The 20,984-nt window shown below is 38.8% G+C and overlaps 1 protein-coding gene across 2 annotated transcripts in view; it reads left to right on the top strand.

The window, feature by feature from the left end:
* tafa5a (TAFA chemokine like family member 5a) overlaps nucleotides 1–16,135 on the top strand; it is a 147,426-nt gene extending 131,291 nt beyond the window's left edge. For both annotated transcript variants that reach the window (XM_039792281.1, XM_039792282.1), the window contains exons 3-5: nucleotides 1,183–1,310; nucleotides 9,494–9,707; nucleotides 14,639–16,135. In XM_039792281.1, coding sequence (XP_039648215.1) covers nucleotides 1,183–1,310; nucleotides 9,494–9,502 — 137 coding nt within the window. In that variant the 3' untranslated portion in view covers nucleotides 9,503–9,707; nucleotides 14,639–16,135. The remainder of the gene's footprint in view (nucleotides 1–1,182; nucleotides 1,311–9,493; nucleotides 9,708–14,638) is intronic.
* The last annotated feature ends 4,849 nt before the right edge of the window (nucleotides 16,136–20,984 follow it).

The following is a 20,984-nucleotide window of genomic DNA, read 5'->3' as shown; positions in this document are numbered from 1 at the left end:
CGAGACACATGGCTGGTATTAGGCACTTTATCTTTAGAGGTGTTTCTTATTACAAGAAAAAGCACCTCATTACACCACTTAAATAATGACCCTTAACTTCATGTTCCCTTTTTCTTTCTGTCTTTTTCCATCAACAGCCATTATTTTCATGAACTCTGTTGAGTTTACATAAAGCAAAATGATATTTGTTTACAAAAAATTAATTTCCACACAGTACCTTTTAATGTTTTGGAAGTGGCAAGGGGATTATTTTTATATTTTGAGTTGCGCCTTCATTCTGGCTGGTATTATTTGCTCTTGTGCTGATATGTTATTAGAGGCACAGATTTAATGTAAATTTGTGATCATTTGACATCTTTTTCAAATGCTCATTGATAATTCATTGAGTAACATTCACTAGTTGCAGTAAGAGGTATTGTCATTGTGCTTGCTTTAGCAGCTGATTGGTTTGAAATGCTTTTTTGGAGGGACAGGCATCTTAAAGAACAGCAGAGTACAGTAAGTGCACAAACTCCTTGCTGTCAGGTAAAAAGAAGCTTGGGTGTAAAGTAGGAATCACATGGCAGTGTGCATCCTCCCCACACTAACAGTGTAGAAAAAAAATTGTTAAATTGAAAGATGCAGCTGCAAATTCACTCACAAAACTGTAGCCAATATAAAATCTTTGTTGTCCCTTGTAGTAGAAGCTACCAAATATTTTTTTGTTTAAAATTTCGCAGAATGCAAGGCTGTAAACCTGCTTAATCTCATTTGCAATGTTTGATTTTATTTACCTGACTGATCACAGCTCTCTCCATCTGTCTGATTCTCTCCATCTTTCCCTCATCTTTCCCTGTCATCCCCTGCTCCCATATCTCTCAATTGTATCTTTACTTCATTGCTCTTCATCCACCTGCATCGCTCATCTCTTCTCCAATCCACCCTTCTACATCCTTCCATCTTTTTTCACTCCATTTAAATGTATTTCAAAATTTTTCTCAAATCTCCCCTTTTCCATCATTTTCCATCGTGTTTGCCCATATCTGTCTAACTCCATCTGTCATCCCTCAACCCACTCTCTCTATTTTAAACGTTACATCTCGGCATTCGCCTCTCTCTAGCACTTCCCATTTATCTGTTTATTCCTGCTATTTTTCTAACCTCTCTAATCGTTCTTTCTCTCTTTTCCTGTGTTCTCTGCAGCTGGTATTGTTCGGAAAAAGCAGTGGTGTGAGATGGTGCCATGCTTGGAGGATGAAGGCTGTGACCTGTTAGTCAATAAATCTGGCTGGACTTGTACACAGCCTGGAGGCCGAGTCAAAACCACCACGGTGAGTTCAGGTTCTCTTTTACACCCCAGGCTACACAAACCAGTGGCACTGAGAACAACATGACTATAAGAGCTGAAAATGAAGTATTTGAATAGAAAATCAATTGTGGTGTAAATCATAAATGACACATTTTCTGTAATCTCTGGTAATGCTTAGACAGTTTTGCTTGCCAAACATTAGTTAGAGGCCATTTCAACAAACTGACTCATTATACCGGATAATAAAAACACTTTTGAGTATTGGCCCCCATAAAGAGCTCTCATTTACAGGCACATATAAAAGCTTATTTTAGGGCCAGCTGTGGGTCAGGTGGTAGAGCGGTTGTCTACTAATCGGGAAGGTCGGTGGTTCCATCCCTTTACATATTGAAGTGTCCTTAGGCATGACAGATTGCTCCTGATGCTGCGCCATCGGTGTGAACGTGCATGAATGTTCATCTGATGAGCAGGTGGCATGGCTGCCTCGGCCACCAGTGTATACGTAATTGTGTCTTTAAGACTAGAAAAGCGCTATATAAATGCAGTCAATTTACATTTCAAATGCTGTTTTCAGCTACTGCTTTTGTGGTGATTTTTGTGATAGACTTATTTGATTTGGAACATTTTCATTCTCAGACTGCCTGCCATGGCAGTGTGTACTTAGAGACTGCAAAACTTTTAATCAGTTGAATACTTTGTTCATCTACTTAAAGCTAGATTAAGTTCCTTTTAAAAAGATGAAAGAAACACAGTCTGCCTCTCATAAATAAATAGTTTAAATTGTAAGCAATAAAAGGCACCCTTACTCAATTCAGTACACTCATGGGTTTTGCTGCTACAGCCTCACTTGGTCTGGTATGTACAGTAGCTAATGGTGGCTAATGTAAGCTAATGCTAGCAAAGTTTAGATTGACACTGAGTCAAATTGCTATTACAGATTATCACCTTTTAAAGTTGATGTGGCAAACAAGTTAGCAAACACTTGCTTATTTACATATACGTAGCAGTGCAGACACGGAGCAACAAAGCATTCATTTGGATTCATGTTTTTGGCCACCCAACGGATGTAAGTCCAATAATCACTCCTCTTTTAGCTATGTTTTGGGCTCCACCAAATCCCATGGAAAATGTGGCAGGTAGCATTTGTGGGTTTATTTGAGGTGTTTCACTGAAAGGTGTTGGGCCATAAACCAAAACTACGAGCTGAGACGCTTAAAATTCTTGAACCAAAGGGAACTACAGAGTCACTAAGGGTGACACCCTTTTAACATTACACATAGTCCTTGGACATTGTTAATATTAAAGTATTGGCTAGTGCAGCTTTAAACAACCTACTCTGGAGATTCTTGGGTAATACAAGAAAATTTAAATGTACCATTATTGCTGCTACTTCTTGATTGCATCTTTGAGCCTCGTCTCCAACTGTTGCCATATATATATACACACTGTAACTTTGGAACAGCTTGCACACTGCCAGCCACAAGTACATTGATAGCAGCAAGAAAACCAATTGGGCATTCACTTCACAATCCCTTCAAAATGTTTCTCTCCCGCCCTCCTCGTCTTCTGCTCATCTACACAAACTGTACTCGGTTTTGTTTACTTCCTCGTCACCAGCAATTAGCTTGAATTAGGGACGTTCTTAATGTTAATGATGGCAGCAGATGGGGAGCCACCACTTGAATTCGCTAAGATGCCGCCCATTCATTCAAGTTTGTCCTTCAAACCCTATCTCCAGCTCTCCAAGCAGCCTCCTCTCCACTTCACCTCCAACACACACACACACACACACACACACACACACACACATACACACACCTTCCTACCGCTTTCCATCCTCCCACTGCATTACAAGAGACTTAAACACTGTTACTTTGCAGTATATACTGTAGCAATTAAAGAGGTTTCAGTTGAGAAATGTGTTACACAACACAGCTGCCCTATGTTTGAATGTCAATGGGTGAACGCTAAGAACCGGTGGGGCATCATTAATGCATCTTCCATGATTTAGTCATCAGCTGACTAACTTGTTTATGCCTCCCTGCTGAAAGACGCATACATGCAGCCGAACAAACACGTAGCAGATGCACACACTAAATGCTAAACCCAGATGATATGGTTTGTTATCAGTCAGCTGCTGCCTCTGTGCTCTTACTGTGTTTTGAGTCTCTCAGCGGCCTGACACCAACCTGAATATACCTGGTTGTGGAGACTAAGGTGACAGCCATGACATGTTCCACCTACATTGTAATTTGTTATCTGGGCAGGCAGATAGCCCACACGCACACACACACACACACACACACACACACACACACACACACGCACACCCATAGGCAACATATAGCTGAATCCATTTGTTATGTTTGACAGATATAAGAGCTAGTGTTGTGTTGGAGGGGGTTGAGTATGCAAATGCGGAGGTCACGTTGCATTGGAAGGCTAATAGATGCGATGCATGCACATTCTTACGTTTTTGTTAACATGCTCTTACTGATGTTTTCAACTATTTGCATATTCAGAGTTATGAATGTTTGTCCCTGCTGTCCCGCAAAGGGTGGCCCTATATGCTTTGGCCTACATGCACATTTCATATCCTGCTTAGGACGTCAGTCAATGTACCTCTCATAGGCTTAGACTGACAATATGTAAGACGTGACAGGTATTTCTTGCTTGCTTCATTGGCTACTCGGTGACAGCTAGTCAAATGGCTGGACAGCTATGAGCACTCATCTGTGCCTGTGTGTGTTGTGTGTGTGTGTGTGTTGTGTGTGTTGTGTGTGTGTGTGTTGTGTGTGTGTGTGTGTGTGTGTGTGTGTGTGTGTGTGTGTGTGTGTGTGTGTGTGTGTGTGTGTGTGTGTTTCTGTCTGTCTGTTTAAGCAGCTTTCACTGTCAAGGATTCTAATAACTGGCAACATGCAGACTTGGGGTCATTTTTTTAAAATTCTTCTAAACATATTTATTCATGTGATGGAAGAAATGTCCTAATGTGACCGCTCTCTTTAATTTCAGGCAAGTTGAGGAAAGTCTTTTTAGATTTTACTTCACAACCATGCGTGTAACCTAAAATTGCCCAGAATGCATTAAAGGGGCAATTCTCCAAAGCAAAAATTACATAAACCTCTTGTTATCTGCTGACCCAAGGGAGAATGACAGGCAAAAACACAACACACAATTTACTCCTTAGCATCCCTTTAGTTAACTTTGAACAAATGGCCCCTTCCCTAAGGCTTTCCAAGGTTAAACCCAAACTGCACCCGCCCCGATATCGCCAAAGGATGACTGCTGGGCTGTACACAGTCCAGTGAGCATGTCCGACCTGTCTTTCAGGTGTTTGTGCGAAAAACATCAATGCAGACAAACAGACATGTCCCTCTGGGCATTTGACTAAGCCAAGTCAATCTGACTCAGCCCCATAGCCCCATAAAGGGCTATTTTGGATAAATGTCAGGAGGCGGTTTGCGTGTATATGTCAAATGTTTGAGAGTTTGTTTTCTCTGTCAAACAGCGGGAGATTGTTGTTGTCCACGGTGACATTGCTGACCTCTTCTCTACGTTTAGTCGGCAACACGGCTCTGTACGGGTTGGAAGGCAGATTAGATGTATGCTGTGCATTTTCCCTCTACCTCTCAGCGGCCACCATTTGATGTGCTTCCGTTTAAAAATAACTTACTCGCATACCTGTTTTCTCTCTGCTTGACTCCTCAGTCTTTTTCACTTTCACTAGCTATCTTCTTTTTCACATTTTCTCCCCCCGTCTATCACTTGTTCTCCCCTCGTCTCTGTCCCTCTTCTCTCCATGCATTCATCTTAGTCTGACCCTGCGTTGGAGAGTACATGTTGTTCCTGTCAATAAAAAAACGCAAATGGATTTTTCTAGGGCCGGCTCCAGAAGAAACGTATGAAGATTGATATGTACATTGCTTATTGGTGACAGTGACGTTTTGAGCGAGGTTTCTTTTATTAGCAGCGCACGTCAACCGCAGCCGAAAAGGACACATATCAAACAGAGGTGCACTTGTGAAGCCGTAGCACATAATTCATTTCAGTATCAAAAGTCTCGCTAATACAGCGACAAGTTTCTCCTCTAAAGGATTGACCTAACAATAAATGGAATTCCTCAGATGAACCATATCAAGTTCTAAGACTATAAATGAGCTCCTTGGGTTCACTTAACTGCATTAACGAAACAATAAAATGCACATGGACACTCAGCTGCACGTCCATCAGTAACCACTTTATTTTATTTTCTTGTTTTACCTGAGTACATAAAAGCGGATGTCTGCCAAAAAGCATGCTTTATGGCAACCCATATGGGCATAAAAATGATAATCACTTACAGAAATACTGGCCCGAAGAGATCTGTCAAAACATAACAAATGTTCAAATGTTCTGGCAATTGACCATTTACTAAACCCTGAACCTGAATAGCAAGTGTCTCATCATAGTTTAGCAACCGTAACTAGGCCCCTTTTGCTCTTGTAAAAATTAAGCAAACTCTTTGAAAAAACAAACTATAAAGCATACATCTAAACACTGTGTTGCTTATCCAAGTATATTTTTATATAGAGCATTCAAATCATCTATTTAAATTACATTTTACTGTACGTACTGTAATACTAGGGCTAACTAGTTCAGTCCCTAGCATTATATCATACTGTTTATGTCGTCGCCATGTGCATATTTCCGAACCTTGTAAAAGGTTCACGTTAGAGGACTGCATTGGGATTGGGATCCCGCGGGACCCAAAACAAATCTCGCGGGAGCGGGCAGTTTTAACAGGGGCTGCGGCTGGGAGCGGGCGGTCCAAAAATACACAGACAGACAGCGGGTCCTGGGATTTAGGAGCGCTGCTCCTGATCAGTGCTGTAACCGACTAGCTAGGTTCGCCTAGCTAGGTTTCATGAGAAAATCAGCAACGCACATGGTGCATCCAGTTAAACACCAGCCAACCGCTGTATTAACACTCCTCTACTCCCTCTCTCTTACTTCTTTCCCAGGGCACTGTGCCCCGCCCCTTTCCCCTACAGCGACATGAGGGATACAATCAACAGGGACTTTAAAATGAAATCTATTAGAGTGCGTTAAAAGACAGGGAAACGAAACGAAACGAAATAAAACAACCTGAGCAAAACAAACCACAGCCAACAACACGTTCTACAATAAGTGAAGTGAATACAATGGTCAGTAATCCACCGGGAGCGGGATAAAAAAAAAACAACAGCAGGGCTCTAGTTCACGTTATAAAAACGAGTCCACTTTTTGGGGGGGGGGGTGTGTTTGTGAAAAAACAGGAAGGATTAGGAAGATCTTTCGGACTGATTGTAAATCTATGTATTATTTAGGGGTTTTGCCCTCCACCATTTTAGACCGGCAGATGAAACAGCGCAAGGAGCTATCTCTCTCTGCATGCGCCGACGCGGGGAGCTCGGCGAGAAAGAGGCAGAGTGAGTGAGTGCGCCATTAGAGGAGAAAACGGAATCACCTCGGGTTATCTGCCGGCTTTTGTGACAGCCCGATAAGACGAACAATAAAAAAAAAAAAAAAAAAAAAAAAGAGACGGAGAGGCAGTGTTAGTGAAAGACAGAGGAAGAGATTTGGGCCAGTCAGACGTACAGCATCGTAAAACATTATTTTAGTCAGTTGGTACGCATCAAGCAGTGGCTCTTGTTATCTTTCAGTGCTTGTTAAGTCAAAAGTTGTATTTTTGCTCCCACTAAGTTAAAGTTGCACAAACTCAGTCAAGATACTTTTTCTCATTTCTGCCATTCTGTTTATACAGTATATCATCCAACAGATTACACATGCTTTAGCCAATGTTTTCAAAATATGAATACACAGCAAAAGCATTTGTTACCCCGAAATTCAGCCAAATGCATCCACTGTTCTTGTTGTGTGCTGTACTTGATACAGCACACCCTCATTTTCAGACATTATAAGACACAGTGACTCGAAATGTAGAAACCGTAACAATCTAAATGACTAAAGATCCTTAAATGTGTAACTAGGTCTTAATCTTACGTTCCATTAGGTTGGTCCTGATTGGGGTATTTAGGTTGTGAACAGAGTGCTACGAACAGAAGTGGCAACTCCTGAGAGAAAGTCTGTGATTACTGTAATCAAGACTTTCTGAGAGAAAAAGGGAAAGGAATACAGATAAGGACACATGTTTGAGCATGAGTATAATGACACTATGAGACCATTTGCATATTTTATACACTCTGGAAGGTACTCTGTGGGAGAGGGTAAGAGTCAACATACAGACCGTGTGTGTGTTGCTATGTATATGCATGGAGATTAAGGCTGTTTTCATCCTCACACAAACAGAATTTTTCTACAAAGGCTGCAGTTTACACATGACAATCCCCCGGGCAGTTTGTGTTTCCCTGTAAGCTTCCACAGTATTTACACATTTATACATCTGCCAGTGACAGCATGTGTTCGGCAGTATGAAAGGGCTGAGTCTCCCCCCAAACACACACACACACACACACACACTCACACTTTGCCCCCACCTCCTCTCCCATCACTGCCTTTCTGTTTCTTACTCTCAGTCTCTCTGTGGATCCGGTTCAGGCTGGGCCTGATGGGATCCCCCAAAGCCCCACCATCACCACGCCCCCCTCTGCGGTTCTGGGTCGGTACTGGCCTTGGTAATTGATCCCTCTGGGCCCTCCAGTCACATCCAACAGTGGGTTGAACAGAATCACCACTAAGAAGACAGCTGCTTGGCCACCCCAGACAGACTAAGAGAGAAACGGAGAAAGGGAGAAAGAAAAAGAGACCCTGTTGCGGCTAACCATTAGCTGTGTCTGCCAGCTTCTTTCTACAGAGAGCCAAGTCAGCACATCATCTCAGCTTTTAAAAATACCGAAACCTCCATTTTGGGAAGCTGGGCTAGACATTGGGTCTGTTACTAAAGAGAGTGTGACTACAAAAAGAGTGAGAAAGTCCGCCTTTTTAGGTTCTTAGTAACAGCCTTATGAGCTTGTGGGATCGGTCGGCTAAGTGAGCAGTGTTTCTGAAACCACAAGCCTTTGCTAGCAAATGAAAGCACCCCTTAGTGTATTACTTTGCCAAGTTTCAGAATTTCAGCTATTTCCATGTGGCCAAAAAAAGGTAATTGATTACGTAAAGCAGGGAGCGCTTGCTGGCTTGTGCTCGCACTGTGCACACACAGGAGTAAATACAGAATGTTGTTGCTGCTAAAAATCATGTATCTGCCTGTCACGTCAACTTCTCTGGAGCTAAGAAAAACAGCAGTTTTAAGCTTTGTGACAATGCATTTTTTAGTTTTTAAATTATGTATTAACCACCCCCCCCCACACCCCAAAATGTTGATACTTGGTTTCTATTGGACAGTGATGCTAATTAAGCACATAACAAGAGTCTACAGCCATGCTAGCAGAATTGTGAGGCTGTACTTGTGGTGCACTGCTGTACTTTGAGCTAAATGTGACATTAGAAGGTTAAGTATTTTAGTTTAGCATGTTAGCATTTGCCAATTATGAACTGAACACAAAGTACAGCTGAGACTGATGGGAATGTCCTTTTGCATGTATTTGGTCATAGTATGAGACAAATGTTTGTTTTTTTCCAAGTATGGCGCTAAAGGAAGAGTCAGGGGATCACAGTGATTAGGATTTCTCATCAGGGAACCATTAATGTCTGTACCAAATGTCATAAAATATTTTAGTGAGGTCCAAAGTGGAGGACGCTGTTGGCACGGCTATAAAACAGAGGTTTATTATGCTTAACAATAAGTGTATTAGAAAATTACATTTCTTTTTTAAATAATGATTTTTTAATGAATTAATGATTTATTGTATTGCCATTTTATTTCACTTTTATTTGACTTTAACAAGTCAATGGCCATTTTAAAACAAATCACTGGGAAAACGCAAGGCCTCTCTGTAATTTGCTTCCATATGGGCTACTGTTACACAGAATCAGACCCTGTTTTGCTCCCACACTTCTAGAGTTAATGTGTACAGAACTGTTTCCTTGCGACACACAAGCACAGCACAGCTCATCGGGTTTGTAGAAAGCCAAGCAGGCACGTTTTCAAGATACTTTAGTGAGGCAAATTGATAATGGTGATGGTAGTGCTGTGACTGTGTCTAAATCTAGTAAAAAATAAAACACTGCATCCTCGTTGTGAGCTTGATAACCATGCCGCCTTCCCCTCTCCCTCTCTCCCCCCAGGCTCTATGACGTGACAAGAGTCCCCTTCGACACTCTTGCACTATGGAGAGCATTGATGACCCCTTGACAGACAGCCAAAAACCATCTGCCAACACCACCCTACCACCACTACCACCACCATCATCACAACAACTCCACCCAAACCCTGGTCCCGCAAAGGCAGGAAGCAACACAAGCAGTTACAGAGCACCGAGGGCCTCATGGAGGCAGCAAGGTACAACAGAAAGCCACATCCCCATTATGACTCAAGTTCTTATAATGAAGCTAGTTTTGCACCTGGAAAGCGTTATTCATAGCCAATTGTCTATTTTAAAATTCAGTTTTGTGATTTAAAAAATAGTAAGTGATAGTCATTTTATTCACCTTCACTGCTATATGCAGTTTGTCCAGAATACATTTTTATTATGCCGCAGGGTTGATGAAACTGGGTAAAATGAGTTTCTGAATCTGATGAACATCATCGCATTATCCTCCGGCTTTAGCATAACATGCAAACAACAGGAAGTGCAGACACAAACGCAAGCACAGCACACACATAAATCCCGATACAATTTAAACAACCGTCTGCTTGTTTGATGCCTTCATTTGGCTTACTCATTTTTCCATAAGCTCGCCAGGTCCCTGGTGTGCGTTTAACCACAGAAAATCCATGTGTGCTGCAATACCAGTAAAACCCATCAGTTTATTTCCAGCTCGTTTTTGCTCTGCTTTATTGGCATGCCTTGTACGTTGTCTTTAAAGTATTGTGTCATATGGCGTCTGTGCACTGAAATAAAACAAGGCGCCAGACAGATATTAATGCATGTCATTGGGAAACAGAGAGTAAGCATGTAGTAAATTTTGTGTACAGTGCGATAAAAGGGATGTGGCCAAAGTCATAAAAATGCCCAGTCTCATAGAGTTTCTAAAAACCAGGCTCTTCTCTCGGTCAATATTGTCAGCATTTATGGCCCAATGTTATGATTCGCTTTCGAGAAACAAATCTGATCCGGCTGCTTTTCAGGCCAGACAGTAAGTCTTTAGTAGATTTAAACTATAAATAGACACGGGGTGGACTGCATGCTGTGAACTCAGATCCTCTCACAGTGCACCGAATAAAGGATTATTGTCTATTTACTAACGGAAAAGGCAATCTAAGATTTAATTTAAACATTTGATCCCATAATGTGCTGTACAAAGGAAAACAATACCATATTGCCTGCAATCATTGATGTCGTGCAGTGGCATGCAATACAGTAGCTTAGAGTGCATGAACAGATATAATCTATAAATTACAGTGTATTAAAGGACATGGGTGACCATATCAAGTTGTTTGTATCTAAAACGAATCCGTGACATTTTCTGTCATTTTCAGTGACTTCTTCCTTTCGGGTAAAAACGCGATGTGAAATCTGTTCTAATGTTCCCTCTTGAGCATTCAAGTTCTGATCATATTGTAGAATGCAGATAGTGAACTGTGTTTGCTTTGATGTTCAAAAGAAATGCAGTATGAAATGGTTGATAATGACATAACACCCCAGATAGCTTTGAACTCTCTCTTAATGTGGAATGGGGCCTCGTGTCTGGAGGCCCGTGCATACATGTTCGTGTATTTTGATCTCAGCGTCTGCTTCAGGCATTATACGACTTCACAGCATGTAATTAGCGATTTCCCATCCCTTATTAACCTGTGGATCATTTCTAACCTACAAGTTCACTTATGAATATTCATCGAGCGGGCTATTGTGCAGCTTCCGTGCTCCGATCCAAACGGAAGCGTGCTCGGCTGCGCGGGGCTTAACATAAAACAGCGAGGGCAGGATCAGGTATTAGAAACAAGTAGTTGATGAGCAGAAAAGACGTTTCCATTAGCTGATGTTTCGGCACCGCCTCGCCTTCTTCAGGGTGTAGCATGGCTTCTGGCGATTGTACAAAATCATCCAATTCAATCATACATCAACATAGTCCTGAGATTCAGCATTATTTACATCCCAAAAGAGTGTGGAAAGGCAACGCAGATAGTTTTTCCCTCATGCATGCCCATTCACACGTTCACTGTGGGTCACAGCGCTGTGACATTTTGAAGGGAGTCAGGGAGAGTTCACGCAGAGAGGAAATGTCAAGCCGGGGCCATGTGTTCCGTTGCATTCCCTTTAACTCCCAGGCGGAGAGCGACTCCATATGTATTGTGTATAATTTCCTTTAGCTCCCAACAGATGTGGCTGCATGCACTTGCAAAATGCATATAAAGCCAGCACAAATGCATGCTCATGTATACATCGGAGCATTTCAGCTGTTCCCGGAGACAGGAAGCTCTAAGTACCGCCCCTGAAATCTAACGTTTAATGCTTTCCTTGTCCTCGATAGAATGCTGCTGGGTACGTATTAATATGTATTGAGTGGATTGCCTACCAGCTCCAAAACAAGAGAAGATTGCACAAATTGGACATTGACACAGATGGATTCTGTCCCCTTCTGTTACTATGACACCTGCAGCAGTTATCAGTCTTACTCTCAAAGTCGAATTCTCTTCCGGTCTTGTTTGGATAGCCAGACCCCACTGTACTCACAGTTTGTCTATGTGTTCAACAGCCGGACGGTCGCTGCGTCACATTTCGCTCAACTCTGCATTCCTATGTCGCAAGAATGTAAAAATATTCTCTCGCTGTTATAAGATATAAAATAGAGTAATGTGGCCGTTTCCTGATAAACCCGAGGAAATAATCACCTAGGGACTGTGAATTTTATTCATAGGGCAAATTCATCTCATATTCATCTGACATTCGTTCCTCTTTTTAATAGAAGGCTTGCATTTCCCTGAGATGAGATTTGTGTGTGAGATTTATGGGGAACCATTTGCCACAGTGTGGGTGTGAGAAAAAGGGAAAGGAACATAGAGAGAATATAACAAAATGACCATGGTAGACACTGACTTACATAAAACAAGACTGTCTCTATGCCTAGGCTTCTATTTAAATTAATTTGCATTCCATTCCTCTCAACATTTCTTCTAGGGCGGCACACAATATATCGTTTTTTTGTCGCCATTGCGATATCACCTGGCACAATATACATACCGTGAAAGGCTTCGACATATTGCGGAATACACTCCCAGTTTTTGTGTTAGTTGAAAGAAAATATCAATAGAAAACTGCACTTTATTGTTTTTTTAGTGGTGCCTTTTCGATTCAAATCAATGTTCAATATGTTCAATAAAATGTTGGAAATGATTTCCTTTCAATTGTTTTAAATTTGACAAGCCATTTGTTGTATTTTAGCAGAATACTGAGCAGCAGAAAGGCAAACCTCAGTACACTTTAATATCTGTTTATTTATCGCAATTAATATTGCACATTTTCCTTTCATCGTGCAGCCCTAATTTCTACAACGTTACTGAGCAGTGATGCCTTGACCATTCGGTGCTGCTGTAATCTCAATGTGCCCACTAGTAGGCATCAAGATAAGGAAGTGTGTTTACACTGGGATTAAACACCTGTTTGGGCTGCGGTCACAGTCGAGCACTTAGCACAGTCATGCCCCTGCTTTAAGCTGTTATACCTCTGGGTCATTTCATGCCCCAGTTCCAACAAAACCATGACATTCTCTATTAAGCCCCGAGCACATTGAGATGTTTATTATTCCCAAAGCATCAGACATTGTCATCTGTGATACATGCTAGTACTCCATCCAGCACCTGCCCCTTTCATGCCAATTTGTGAAATCATGAAGAGTTCATTATTATGAATTAAACTTCAGCAGTCTTGGAAGGCATCGGCGCCTCTATCAAGTTGGCTGTGTGACTGGCGGGGGCCAGATGGCGAGGAGGCTTCCAAATGTGTCTTTCTGTTGGTAGATTTATTGTTTCTCAGCCTGTGCAATGCGAGACACAACATTCGATTTGACAGAGAGTAAGCTGTTGAGTTTTTTTGTTTGTTTTTTAACGATTCTGTATTACGAGTGCTGTAATTAACACCTCCATTTGGTAAGGAGGAATGGGTATACACAAGGCTTATAGCAACACACAGTATATGCAATGATTCTCCCATTAATAGTAGTTTTTCTTTCTTTTAAAAGAATTGTTCAACATTTTGCTTTGAAATTTGCTCTCTTGCCGAGAGAAAGAATAGAAGATTGATATTATTATCAGTCTGTTAAATATGAAGCTATAGCCAGCAAAAGAATTCAACAAATATTCATATTCAAATTGTAAAAAACAGCAACATGGAACTACCGCACCTGTCTGACTCGTGCATTCTCACCTGGGCCGCTGCTCCTTACAAAATGTCTAACTGGAGAGGCGACAAGTTTCGGGAACTTCTTTCAGTCAGGGCTGACGCCAAAATGACTTTGTTGCTTATCACCAAATTAGGAACCCCGCCCTGTGATTCATGTCATGTCCTGCCTCTTGCACGCTCTAGAGAGAGGTCTACCGTCTCTAAATTAAGTTTTACGGTTTAGGACAATATTGTTTTTTGTTGGTGTAGGTGTGTAGTTCCTTTTAAAATACACGTTTATGCTGAAATAAACATACCTATACAACTTGGTATGTCTGTCGTATCTGTTTGCCCTCTTGTGGACATAATGTGCAAAAATAGATATTCAAACCTATACGTTTTTTAGAAGGAATATTCAACTGTCATTTTTGCCCAATTTTGCCAGCCCTAGAAACAGTTAAAGGCAGCACTTAGTTTTTTCTACAGAGACCTTAGATTTTATTACCTTAGGACAGAGCCAGGCTAGCTGCTTCACCATTTCTAAGTCAAGGCTAACTGTCATCTGGCTTCATAGTTAACAGACAGACATGAGAGTGGTATCAATTCTTTCATCCAACACTCAGCAAGAAAATTTCCCAAAATGTTGAGAAAATACTCAAGGAAAGAATACTTATGAGAGCGAGCAGGTGCAATTATTGTATAATATTCTAAATGTCGAATGACCAAACAAAAGATCTACTGAGCTGCTGCATGTAAGATTACAGAACATGAACGTGATCATATTATCATATAAATTGCTCAATTTATAGGCAGGAGAAAGAAAATGTCATCTTACATTTTCATGTACACCTTCAGAAATGATTTAACTTCTTTTACGAGCTAAGAAGACTGTGACAATGACTTTGTGCTAAAACAATCATCTCGTGTTTGCTGTGTTTTTGTTGATTCACAGGTCTCATAACACAGCCAGAGACCGGAAAACCAGGGAGCGACTGTTTGAGGGAGCAAGCTTTCTCCTGGACACTGGACAACTACTCGCTGTAAAACACTTTCCATTTCCTGTGACTGGCCCCTCCGGATTTGTGACTGCTCCCTCCTGCTATCTGTCGTTGGGTCAAAATGTTGCGATCACCTCCTCTTCACTATCCTGCTCGTGCCACAGAGGATCGGACTCTTTAAAAAATCCCATGAATGGTTTTTGCCGCATCGGAAGTACTGTGTTTGAAACGGCTAACTGCTTTGAATACAGGATTTTCCAACACCTCTCTCCTAGCCTCTAGAGCAGGAATTCCAGAGCAAAGACGGGATCATTACAGACCGGACGCTGTTGCTTCGCGGACCACTTTATGAGGCTGTTAAAAAAATTAACTGAGCGCTCTCTGCTGTGAATAGGCCTTCTGCTGGAGTAAACCTCCCATATTTTTATAGACCAAAGAGCAAAACAACAAATACGATCATAATGACGGAGTGGACCATGTGGTAAAGACACACAGAGACTGTGAACTTGCCGTTTGTGTCGCCACCGACCAACGACTGCCCCCACAGAGACATGGTGCACCCGTGGACCGACGCAAACCGAACCTGCCGTCCGGTGGCACATGTACCGTAGTACTTTTAAAACTTTCCAGACATTTTTTTCTCAGACTAAGCCCATCACTGTATTTTGGAACTGGAGATATAGGTACTACATATGTATAACTGTGTATGAAAAAAAAAATCTGATTTGCATTTTTCAGTAGCTACTGTTGGGAAAGCTTGCAGAGGCATTGTCAAGTTGGTCACGGACCAGGAGCGCAAATCATATCAAAGAGATGATGAATATCTACAGAGTATGAATGCTATTGAGTCTGAAAAGGAGTAAAGAAATGTCATTAAATGTATTTTGAAAGGCCCTAAAAAGTTATATATTTAACAGTTTTATATGTTGTACCTTTGTAGAGAAGCTTATTGGACTTAAAATGTGGTCACAATGGCAGTTTAGTAGGATGTGAACAAATGCTGTTGTTCTCATTACTGCTGGCTCGTAGTCCCAGGTTTTCTGTTCACACCTCAGTAGCTGCTTTCTTTTCATGGTCATCTACAAGTCACTGTCTATTAGAACCATTAATGAAAAAAAGGAAAGTGACACAATTTATTGAGGACTGATCTGCAGCCAACTGAACATTGTAAATCTATGGTAGTCAGTGGAAGCCATTGAAATCTGCTAATTTGCTATGATATTGTATTGTACACGGTGTGGAATACTGACTCATTTCCTCTCTATGGGTTTTGATCTCTTAATTTATTTTTGTGCTTGTGTTTGTTCTCGCACAAATCTGGCCTCTCTCTGACAGAGACGAATACAACAAGGAGAGAAAGAAAGCAGAGGAAGCATTGCAGTATTAGAGTCAGTTACATACATTTTCTATCATGAAATATTTTAAGAATAAATTAAATACATAAAAAGAAATGTGCCCTGCAAATTTAGATCGTCTTATTGTTCAAGTTAATCTAAGGCTTTTTCTAGTTTTACTTTTAATGACTGTGTTCTCTCACAAGGAAAGTGACAAAGTGTCCACAGGGGAGTTAAATTAATCTCCATTAAAGTTAAACATTTTGTTATGGGAACAAGATGTCTAATGCCCAATATCTTTTTCAAACATGAATCCATGAGACATAACTGGTGGTCCCATAAAACAGAACATGAAGGAATATCATATGTTGTGCGATCTCCATACAACTAGCTCGGACTTGCTAATCTTTTAACATGCCAAGAGTTGTTGTTGTAATTTTCACTTCATGCAAGGAAGCCACCTAAAATAGTCTGGTTTTTAGCCGTGCATAGACAGATTACTCATTTAGGTTGAGTTAAATATTTTTTCGGTATCACAAAATGTGCCTTAACAAAAAGCAGAAAAGACCTATGGCTCATCTTTTAAAGGTTACAACGGACTTCAGCCAATCCCAGCATATCATGAAAGACACCTGGACAAAACGAGTTTGCACGTTACATGTTTCTGTACAAGGTATCAAGAAAATGTCATCCAAGGTAAGTTACTCTGCCAGAAAAATATCTTTAGAGGTCTACATCTGCAGTGGGCCCTGATCTAGAAAATCACTATAGAATGTCGAAAAAGTGATAAAAAGACATAGTATAAGTATGTCAAAAAAGTGAAAGAAGACATATTATAGTATGTTAAAAAAAGCCATAGTATAGTATGTCAAAAAAGTGATTAAAAAAAGCCATAGTATGACGAAATAAGACATGTTATAATATGTTGAAAAAAGACATAGAATAGTATGTCGAAAAAGTGAAAAAAAGCAATAGCATACTATATCGAGAAAAATCATAAAAACGTCAAGGTATAGCATGTCGAAAAAAGCCATAGCATAGCATTTTGAAAGTGCTGAAAAAAAGCCATAGTCAAAAAAGCCATAGTATAGTATGTCGAAAAAACTGATAAATATAAATATAGTATGTCAGATGAAGTGATAAAAAAGTCATAGTATAGTATGTCGAAAAAAGCCATAGTACAGTATGTCGAGAAAAGTGATGAAAAGCCATAGTATAGTATATCGAAAAAAGCCATATTATAGTATGTCGAAAAAACTGATAAAACAGCCATAGCATAGTATGTTGAAAACAGTGATAAAACAGCCCAATGTTGAAAAAAGTGATAAAACACCCATAGTATAGTATGTCGAAAACAGTGATAAAAAACCTTAGTATAGTATGTCGAAAAAAGACATAGCAAGTATGTCGAAAAAAGTGATGAAAAAGCCATAATATAGTATGTCGAAAAAAGCCATAGTATAGTATGTAGAAAAAAGTGATAAAAGAGCCATAGTATGGATGTAGAAAAAAGTGATAAAAACGGCATAGTATAGTATGTCGAAAAAAGTGATGAAAAAGCCATAATATAGTATGTTGAAAAAAGCCATAGTATAGTATGTAAAAAAAAAAGTAATAAAAAGCCATAGTATAGTATGTCGAAAAAAGTGATAAAAAAAACCATAGTATAGTATGTTGAAAACAATGATAAAAACACCATAGTATAGTATGTCGAAAAAAGTGATAAAAAAGCCTTAGTATAGTATGTCGAATGAATTGATAAAAAAGCCATAGTATAGTATGTCGAATGAATTGATAAAAAAGCCATAGTATAGTATGTAGACAAAAGTTATAAAAAAGCCATAGTATAGTATGTCAAAAAAAGTGATAAAAACGCCAAAGGATAGTATGACGAAAACAGTGATAAAAACGCCATAGTATAGTATGTCGAGTACAGTGATAAAAAAGCCATAGTATAGTATGTCGAAAAAAGTGATAACAAAGCAATAGTATAGCACGTCGAAAAAAGTGATAAAAAACCCATAGTATACTATGTCGAATAAAGTGATGAAAAACCCATAGTATAGTATGTCGAAAACAGTGATAAAAACGCCATAGTATAGTATGTGGAATACAGTGATAAAAACGCCATAGTATGTCGAAAAAGGTGATGAAAAAACCATAGTATAGTATGTCGAAAACAGTGATAAAAAAGCCATAGTATAGTATGTCGAATACAGTGATACAAACGCCATAGTATAGTATGTCGAAAACAGTAATAAAAAGCCATAGTATAGTATTTCGAAAACAGTGAAGAAAAGACCATAGTATAGTATGTCGAAAAAACTGATAAAACAGCAAAAGAATAGAATGTAGAAAACAGTGATGAAAACACCATAGTATAGTATGTCGAAAAAAGTGATAAAAAACCCATAGTATAGTGTGTTGAAAAAAGTGATAAAAAACCCATAATATAGTATGTAGAATAAAGTGATGAAAAAGCCATAGTATAGTATGTCGAAAACAGTGATAAAAACGCCATAGTATAGTATGTCGAATACAGTGATAAAAAAGCTATAGTATAGTATGTCGAAGAAAGCCATAGTATAGTATGTTAAAAAAAGTGATAAAAAACCCATAGTATAGTATGTTGAATGAATTTTGTTAAAACGCCATAGTATAGTATGTCGAATAAAGTGATGAAAAAGCCATAGTATAGTATGTCCAAAAAAACCATAGTATAGTATGTCGAAAACAGTGATAAAAACGCCATAGTATAGTATGTCGAAAACAGTGATAAAAACACCATAGTATTGTATGTCGAAAACAGTGATAAAAAAGCCATAGTATTGTAAGTCGAGCGTGATAAAAGCCATAGTATAGGATGTAGAAAAAATTGATAAATGTATAGCATGTCGAATAAAGGTGATAAAAAAGCCATAGTATAGTATGTCGAAAAAGTGATAAAAGTAGAAATATTTGTGTAAAAACCATGGTATGGTATGTTGAAAGTAAAACCTAGTATAATATGTCGAGTAAATTTGGCAATAGTGTAAAAGCGTATATATGTAAATCATATAGTTATGTGAATAAAGTGATTAAAAGCCATAGTATAGTATGTCGAATATAGTAATAAAAATAGTATAGTATGTCGAATAAAGTGATTAAAAAGCCATAGTATAGTATGCCGAAAAAATTGATAAAACAGCCATAGTATAGTATGCCGAAAAAAGTGATAAAAACGCCATAGTATAGTGTGTAGAATACAGTGATAAAAACACCATAGTATGTCGAAAAAGGTGATAAAAAAACCATAGTATAGTATGTCGAAAACAGTGATAAAAAAGCCATACTATAGTATGTCGAATACAGTGATAAAAACACCATAGTATAGTATGTCGAAAAAACTGATAAAACATCAAAAGTATAGAATGTAGAAAACAATGATAAAAACGTAAAAAAAGTATGTCGAAAAAAGCCATAGTATAGTATGTAGAATAATGTGATGAAAAAGCCATAGTATAGTATGTCGAAAAAAGTGAAAAAAAAGCCATAGTATAGTATGTCGAATACAGTGATAAAAAAACCATAGTATAGTATCTCGAATAAAGCCATAGTATAGTATGTTGAAAAAAGTGATAAAAAACCCATAGTATAGTATGTTGAAAAAAGTGATAAAAAAGCCATAGTATAGTATGTCGAATAAAGTGATGAAAAAGCCATAGTATAGTATGTCGAAAACAGTGATGAAAAAGCCATAGTATAGTATGTTGAATGAATTGATTAAAAAGCCATAGTATAATATGTCGAATAAAGTGATGAAAAAGCCATAGTATAGTATGTCGAATGAAGTGTAAAACAGCCATAGTATATGTCGAAAACAGTGATAAAAACGCCATAGTATAGTATGTCGAAAACGAAGCCATAGTAGTTGAACGTGATAAAGCGATAGTATGTGAATGTATAAAAACATAGTTTGAATGAATGACAAAAAAGCCATAGTATAGCTCAAAAAAAGTGATAAAAAAGCCATAGTATAGTATGTCGAATAAAGTGATGAAAAAGCCATAGTATAGTATGTCGAAAACATTGATTAAAAAATCCATAGTATAGTATGTCGAAAACAGTGATAAAAAAGCCATAGTATAGTATGTCGACCAAAGTTATAAAAACGCCATTCTATAGTATGTCGAAAAACGTGAAAATAAACGCCATAGTATAGTATGTTGAAAACCGTGATAAAAACGTCATAGTATAGTATGTCGAATAAAGTGTTAAAACAGCCATAGTATAGTATGTCGAAAAAAGTGAAAAAAAACGCCATAGTATAGTATGTCGAATAAAGTGATAAAAAAGCTATAGTATAGTATGTCTAAAACAGTGATAAAACACCATAGTATAGTATGTCGAATAAAGTGATAAAAACGCCATAGAATAGTATGTCTAAAACAGTTATAACAACGGCATAGTATAGTATGTTGAATGAATTGATGAAAAAGCCATAGTATAGTATGTTGAATGAATTGATGAAAAAGCCATAGTAGTAGAAGGAAATAGTTATGGAATAGTGGATAAATAGTATAAATCGAAATAGCAAATAAAATAGGAAGGAAGCAAAAGAATAGTATAATAATGAAAAAATTGATAAAAAGCCATAGTATAGTATGTCGAAAACAGTGATAGCGATTGTAGGTATTTTATGCGCGAGAAAGTGTAAAAAGCCTCATGGTATAGTATGTCGAATAAAGTGATGAAACGCATAGTATAGTATGTCTAAAACAGTGATAAAAACGGCATAGTATAGTATGTCAATTGAATTGATGAAAATCCCATAGTATAGTACGTTGAATAAAGTGATAAAAGAGCCATAGTATAGTATGTCGAAAACAGTGATGAAAACGCCATAGTATAGTATGTCGAATAAAGTGATAAAACAGCCATAGTATAGTATGTCGAAAACAGTGAAAAAAACGCCATAGTATAGTTT

Source organism: Perca fluviatilis, chromosome 23 (assembly GCF_010015445.1).
Source record: "Perca fluviatilis chromosome 23, GENO_Pfluv_1.0, whole genome shotgun sequence".
NCBI classification, from domain to species: domain Eukaryota; kingdom Metazoa; phylum Chordata; class Actinopteri; order Perciformes; family Percidae; genus Perca; species Perca fluviatilis.
Note: the sequence above shows the minus strand (reverse complement) of the source record. Positions and strands in the feature narration are given on the sequence as shown.